Below are 7,339 nucleotides of genomic sequence, written 5' to 3'. Positions count from 1 at the left end.
CATAAGTTTGGTAATTCCTTAACAAGTTTATGCCGATGGGGGCATACTTTTAATAGGCAAACTTTTATGCCAGATCCGACATAAACTTGTGAAGGAATTATCAAAGTCGGCATACTTATGCCGGAACCGGCAAACTTATGCCAAGTCTTCCCATAAGGCATAAGTATGCCGGGTCCGGCATAACTTTGCTAATTCCTTCACAAATGTATGCCGATGGGGCATAGCGAAATTTAAACTCTGCCTTGCGAATTTTTTTTAAAATTTTGATTGTGTGGGGGTTTGAACCTGAAACCCATAAAATTTAGCGAAGGGCAAAATTTAAAAATTTCAAATATAAGGAGCAAAATTTAAAGACCACCCCAAAAGAAGGGCAATTCGCAGAATTGCCCTACTTGAGATCACTTAGCTGGTATGGCTAGCCCACTCCACTTTGTGTCTTTCTTAGGCCCATTTTGTGAACTATCCAAGCCCATCCTACTGACCCAAATTAGTATTACCACTTTACCAGGTTACCAGGACCAACTATCTATCCAATAATCCTAATTCCTAAGTCCAACTCGTCTCTGACTCTCCTCTAACGCTAACTTCAACCCTAACGCCTCCTCCTCTCATCTCCTCTCCTCCTCACGCCTAACTTAACAGTCCTCACACGATCCACATTTCACACTGCTCTGTCCAAGTTCCAACGGCGGCGGGAGTTCTCAGGCACCTTACACCAAGGTAATTTCATTTTCTCCTTATAATTTCTTTGTTTGATTGTTCTTTCCTTTTCATAAATTTGAACCTTAATTTCTTTTTTCACCGAACTCCAGCTAGTTTTGGATAAAGAATCACTGAATTTGTAAGTATTGGGTTGGATTTGTTTTAAATTCTTTTCCTTTTCAGTAAAGTTTAAATCTTTATTATGGGTGTTAAATTTTCTTAAATTATCAGTGGGTATCTTTAGAATTGTAAAGAAAAGAAGAAGATAACATCTGTTCTTGTAGTTTTAGAGCTCTATTTTTTTTTCTTCGAAACTGCAAAGAATTCCCAAAAGAGGTTAATTTGTACGTCCCTTTGTTATTTGCTTTAGTTCTACTTAATAGTTAATAGCCTTATTAGCAAGAAAAGAGTGCTGAAACTAAAGTAATACAGTATGATTTTTTTTTTTGTCAAATCTTTTTTTTTAGTCAACAATAATTTTATTGACAGGGACTACCTCCTGTTTCTTTCATTAATTGGTGAATTTCGGACCGAATTGTGATTGCTAGTGTTGTGTTAAGACAATGGATTTAAGACTTAGTTTGTGACAGCTATTTTTTTTTTGTATTTGGAGCTAAATTTTAAGACATTTGTGTTGTTTATTTATGTTGTTTGGCAGTTTGGCTGCTGCTCGTTTTAAGCTTATGCTATATTGCCATTTGTGTTGCTTGTTTTTGCCTTGTGCGTTGTTTTGCTGATGCTGGCTGGTTATTGTTGTTGTTTTAAGTTGAAGGATTTAAGCCTAGTGGTTTAGTTTTGCTACTGCTGGCTGCTGCTACTTATTTTTGTGCCAATCTGGCTGCTGCTACTGATAAGCACCCAGAAAGGCAACACTATATTTTGCTATCAACAAAAACTATTGCTAAATCATATTTTCACCTTTCCATTGAAAAACAAATTAAATAATATTACTTCTCTGATGCTCGCCCACTTAACTAGTAATAGTACTAGTAACTGTTACTGTTAGATGTTATTTTCTGAATTCCTTGTTCCAGATTAAATATTAACTTTCTACATTCAATCTTTCTGTTTTTTTTTGATTAATTCCATGGTGAATGATATGAAACATTGTTGTTGTAGGAGGTACGTACAGAAAAGAGAATGGATGAGGTTTCTGAAAAAACCCGTGATGCAATGACACCTTATCCCAATTTGCCCGGTGATTACCACAACTGGTTATCCACTGTGATCTTTTTTCAAGAAGTGAAATCCTGTATCAATGTGCTTGCTCGGGATTGTGACACTGGTTGTACGTACTATGTTGTCAACATCGGTTGGGACGAGTATATTCGTCTTGGAGAAGTTGCATATACTGCTGGTGACAGTAAAGTGTTCTTTATTGGTAATGCCGACAGTCATGAGGACCCGGCAATTTTCTCTCAAGAATGCAAAGTTTATGATATTCCCAAGAGGCAGTGGCTGCTGGGCTACCCAAGGTTGAGAGCTTTCATGCCCAAGCCAGTTATGTTTTTTGTTGATATGCGGCTTTATGTGCTTTGTAGTAGTATGTCACGTAGACATGCACACTTTGAGATGCTGGATATCAATAATCTTTCTCGAGGTTGGCTTTCACTACCTGAACCCGCTTTTGTTTGGACATGTGTAAGGGTCAGTACCCATCCTATAATTATTGACTACTCCAAGAGGATGCTGTACGTAGGTGAGTCTGACTGGGGTCTATACACTTGCACTAGAACACTTTATGCTTTCAGCTTGAAAGATAAGATTTGGAATAAGTATCGCCATCCAAAATCTTTGCCACCTTGCACCTGTAATCTTATGAAAGCCAGTTGGTCAAGTGGTTGTGTAATTGTAGAAAATCACTTGTACAAATTCCGAATGTACAAATACCCTGAGAAACTTCAAGCTATGCTAATCATCCGTAATTTGGAGCATAATATAAAGGTGCACAATAAAGGAGTACAGCTCGATTATGTTGATTATATTCACAGTTATGGTGATACACCCATCGATGGAACATATGAGGTTGATCTCTCCCGCATTGTTGACCCTAATGTGCTTCTGCATAAGCATGCCATTGGCAAGCTAATTTATCTAGGAAAGAGGAATTCAGACGGAAGGTTTTGTTTGGTTATCCGGTACTCTGTATATAATGATGTGCGTGACAGGATTGCTCAATATGTGTATGCATGCACGTTTGACCTGGAATCAACAGGTGAAACTTTCTATGTCAAGAAAGTTGGCAAGTCAACCAACTCTTGTGCAGAAGAGTATGACCGGTTGTTAGGTAAGTCTCTCCACCTTCCCTTGCAATTGCATGGTGGCAAAATGAAATGTGAAGTTTGTTCTTTATACATAGCTGTGATTTTGAGAGCGTGAAGCGACAAAAAGCTACGAGGCCCCATTTCTCGCTTGAATCGTGAAGCAAAGAGCTCACTTCATTGGAGTGAAGACAATATATAGAAGCACAGATTCAATTAAAAACTAAAAAGTAGATAGCACAAAATCCTCCATAAGATGAGCAAAGTCAACATTAAAATATAAATGGATCAACACCCTAGACTTCTACAATATTGTCGATCTTGTATTCCATTATCATCATTATATTGCTCATCTTCTTCTTCTTATTCTGGCAGTATCTACATGCACTTACTTGCTTCAGGGAAGCGAAAAAGTAGAAGAAAGGGTGGGGGAGGAGGAGGAGGAGGAGGAGGAGGAGGAGGAGAAGAAGAAGAAGAAGAAGAAGAAGATCGAGGAGGAGGAGGAGGAGGAGGAGAAGAAGAAGAAGAAGAAGAAGAAGAAGAAGATCGAGGAGGAGGAGGAGGGGGAGGAGAAGAAGAAGAAGAAGAAGAAGAGCGAGGAGAAGAAGGAGAAGGGGATCAGAAGCATCAAGAGGAAGGGGAAGGTGAGGGAGGTCAAAAGCCTCCAAGAGATCAAGGTGTTCATCGGAAAGGAGTATAAGAAGAAGAAGAAGTGGCAGAGGGAGCGGGAGTTGTAGGTGGAAGAGAGAAGAAGAAGTGGCTGAGGGAGAGGGAGCGGGAGTTGGAGGAGTGGAAGCAGGGGAGATGGAGAGGGAAATCCGGTAGATCGAGAGAAGCATCAGTGGGGTGTCTGTATGAGTAGTTGTAAGTTCTGTCAACTTTAGCTTCTTTTTGATGTGTACTAGTGATGTTGAAACTCATTATAGTTATGGATTAAGCAAAGATATTAAGCTGGTGGTGGAAGAAGCAATATATTTTCAAATTTCAGATGCTTGGGACTATACCATTCTTGAAAGTATGTAGTAGTCGTGTTTATTATATTCTTCGATTAGCTGGAAAAGTTTGATTATGCCTCAGAAATTACTCGATCGGAGCCTATGGACCTTTAGAAGCATTCATATTCTGATTTTTTTTAATTAGTATTGAATACCAAATCAAATGAAAAAACAGTTGTCTATATTGACGGGTGACTACTGGTTAACCCAATATGAATGGGTTGTACAATAAATTAAGTCCATTTAGCACTACTTGTTTTTTTTTTTTTTTGGGTTTATCAACATTAGTTGGCATGTGGTTGATTAGATTGAATCAATTCAAATGATTAAAATCGAAACTTGGCATGATTTTTATGTTAGACAATTTGACTTGGCATATATGTGTCTATTGAACACTTTCGCGCCATGTTTATGCTACCTGTTTTTATCACTTCCCAAGTGATCATAGCTTCAGAGGTTGTTACACATTTTTAGTCACTCCTGGGATATTCTCCGGTGCTGATCTTTGTAATTGTAATCCTCCCATGAGGGCTTGCCTTTTTACGATCTTTGTAATTGTAGTCCTCCCATGAGGGCTTGCCTTTTTACGCTTTCGCGCTCCTGCAACTGTAATAATTGCAAGTGGCAGTCCTTTGCATTCTTTCTCAACTGAAATTCGTCTTTCTACCTGAAAAGAATCTATGCCTCTTCTTCCATTCCCTTGCGCAACGGGCTCCATCAAGCAATCTGTGACTTTTCCCATATACATAGATAAGATATCCGTAGTTATCTCCTTCACCAGTAAACTTGCTAGTGTAACAAAGAAAAGAAGCCTCTTTAATTTCTTCGCTTGATCTTCTCAAGTATGAACTCTACTGATCTTTCCAATTCAATGAGCAAGGAGAAAATCAAGAGAAACATTAATAAATGGAGTATCCTATTAGCAATCTTTAATAGACTAATCCAGAAATTGGAAAACGACTACTGTATAGGAATAGGAATAACAAAAGCTTATATTAGGAGAAAAAGAAGAATATATTTAATATCAACTAGTATGTCCCTATTTTTGATTAACTTGTATGTTCCTGTAATCATGCATAGTGAGATTTAGAGAGCCTCTAACTTTAGATAACTCTTAATTAGAATGAAATAGACCTAAATAGAATGGAACAGATACAAATATAATGGTAACAATTGACTGTCACTCGTCAATAGTTTGGCCCATTTATGCCATCGATATTTATGTGCTGCACCGTGACCTTAAAGTATGCATTTCGATATTTAATATGTTTGTATTTGCTGTTCTCTCCTAATTTCCCAAGGTAATTTACGCCTGTTCTGGCAGTACTCAAACATCTTTCTCACCGGGGAACAAGATGTCCGCCTTGGTAAGTTCAATGCAGGTGTTTTTTTCGCTGAAGTTGAGATGAATGCAATTCTGATTTTGACAATACTTTTTGTCGCAGGGGATTTTGGGCTTGCAAAAACATTGAAGGCAGATGACTTGGCTTCTTCAGTATGTGTTTGATACATACTGCCGTTTAATTTACTGTCTAGTTTTGATATACTGTGCAATGAAGTGCAAAACTTTGTCTTGACTCAAGTCATATGCTCGTATCCATATTTTGGAAGCTTGAATATCCTGATGTGACCTTTTTGATCCCTTAAAGCGAAACAATTGATCTGGAAACATGTACATTTGGAACTTGCTTTAGGGTACATTCAAGAATTGTGGTTCTGGTGATAAAACAATATTAAAATATTAGGACATTGTCAGTGGTGTTGGGCTGCAAATACCTAAATAAGGTTTGGAAGTTTATTTTAAACATTTTTGCACTGAACAGAGAAACCAAACCTGATCAAATGAACTAGTTATGAAATAACTAAGGATGAACGAGACTCTAGGATGCTGATAATGTTTTGTTCCAGGTAGGTGGAACTTCCAATTACATGTGCTCTGAACTTCTTGCGGACATCCCTTATGGTTTTAAATCAGATATTTGTTCTCTAGGAATGCAGCTTTTTATCATACATGTCATACGACAGAGTAGTTTCCGAGTGGGTAGTGAGCAGCCAGTGATGAACACCGTGGACAGAAACGTCGTCGCTGGGAAACAGATGAATGCGGTAAGAGATGAAGTTGATAATGACAGTCTAGGTGCTCTTGGGGGTTGGGGTTCCAAACGCTTCTACTTCTGCTGGATCAGCTATTCTCAAATTCAATATCCCTGACGGCGTCCATAGTAAGGAGATTGATGTGAGAAACCACAGCAGTCCACAAAATTTGGATTCTCCAGAATCGGCTGCAGAGGAGGAAAGGCCGGTAAAGGAAATGTTAGGTGTCAAGTCATTTAGATAGAGGGCAGATGCACTTGAAGGTCTACTAGAATTATCTGCTGATTTGCTGGAGCAAGACAGGTTACAAGAGCTTGCTGTTCTAAAACCTTTCGGAAAGAACAAGGTCTCACCGACGGAGACAGCTATCTGGTTGGCCAAAAGTATGAAGGGAATGATGCTCGAAGATTCCCCGTGAAATTCATGATCCATTATGCAGATTGGTATTTAAAAGTACTTGTTTTATAGTGTATCTCACATGTTATCTTTTTCATTTTTCAAGCCATTCAACTTCCTATTGAATTTGCGAAGAGAAGCAGCTAAAGAGGTGCTTAATTTCCTTTTTCTCATTAGTAACTATGTAATTCATTCACTTCAGTAAGTGTAAATAGATAGATAGAAACTTGAATAAATGTTTGATCTGTAAAATGTAAGAATGTTTTGGAACACTATTTTTCATCAGATATTTGATGCTGTGCACAATTACATCTCTTGAGTAACACTTCCTTTGCATGATCATGATCATCATGCCATAATTCCTTCCTAACTTCCATTACCTATAATGAAATAATGGTACAAACAAATTATACCAATCTTTGTCCAGCAAAAACAACTTTGGGTAACTCCAACTCTTGGCTTGGAAAAAAGAAAGCTCTTGAACATCATGCAGAGAAAAAAATCTTTCTTTTTTCTTTCTGTTTTATGGGACATGACAATCGACTGATGAAAGAACACCAAAATAACACTTCTAAGCACCTATAAAATGAGATAGAACAAAGAGTAGAGAGCAGCTGGTCCTCAAATTGCTAACTACTCTACAAAATGACCATTTGTAAGCCATTCTGGCTCAACTTCCCTCGAAGACTAAAATTTGCGGTATGATATTATATTTTTATCAACTATGCAATGAAATGAATGTGTGCCCTAGAATGATTGCTTAACTGTTGACATTGATGAAATCTGTACTGGATGCATCTAATAGATTCCTCAAGTTTCATTAATATATCTTTTGCACATGTGTATCAATTTAGATTATGTTTGATCAACAAAACTGCTTACTGAAATACA

At 37.9% G+C, this 7,339-nt stretch overlaps 1 protein-coding gene across 7 annotated transcripts; it reads left to right on the top strand.

Moving 5' to 3' along the window:
• The first annotated feature begins 522 nt into the window (after nucleotides 1–522).
• LOC132640266 (uncharacterized) lies at nucleotides 523–6,737 on the top strand. 7 transcript variants are annotated; one of them, XR_009582192.1, is made up of 6 exons: nucleotides 523–720; nucleotides 1,822–2,989; nucleotides 3,339–3,827; nucleotides 5,283–5,325; nucleotides 5,404–5,453; nucleotides 5,867–6,737. XR_009582192.1 is itself a non-coding variant. In XM_060356786.1 (3 exons), the coding sequence occupies exons 2-3, from the start codon at nucleotides 1,843–1,845 to the stop codon at nucleotides 3,661–3,663; spliced, it is 1,446 nt and encodes a 481-aa protein (XP_060212769.1). In that variant the 5' UTR covers nucleotides 523–720; nucleotides 1,822–1,842; the 3' UTR covers nucleotides 3,664–4,081. The 7 variants fall into 7 exon arrangements, 2 of the variants coding, with proteins under 2 accessions (XP_060212769.1, XP_060212768.1); XR_009582191.1 differs by having other exon boundaries at nucleotides 5,260–5,325; XR_009582194.1 differs by lacking the exon at nucleotides 5,283–5,325.
• Nucleotides 6,738–7,339: the final 602 nt, after the last annotated feature.

Source organism: Lycium barbarum, chromosome 5 (genome assembly GCF_019175385.1).
Source record: "Lycium barbarum isolate Lr01 chromosome 5, ASM1917538v2, whole genome shotgun sequence".
Taxonomy (NCBI): Eukaryota; Viridiplantae; Streptophyta; class Magnoliopsida; order Solanales; family Solanaceae; genus Lycium; species Lycium barbarum.
The sequence above is the reverse complement of the archived record's forward strand: the minus strand, read 5'-3'. Positions and strand labels throughout refer to the sequence as shown.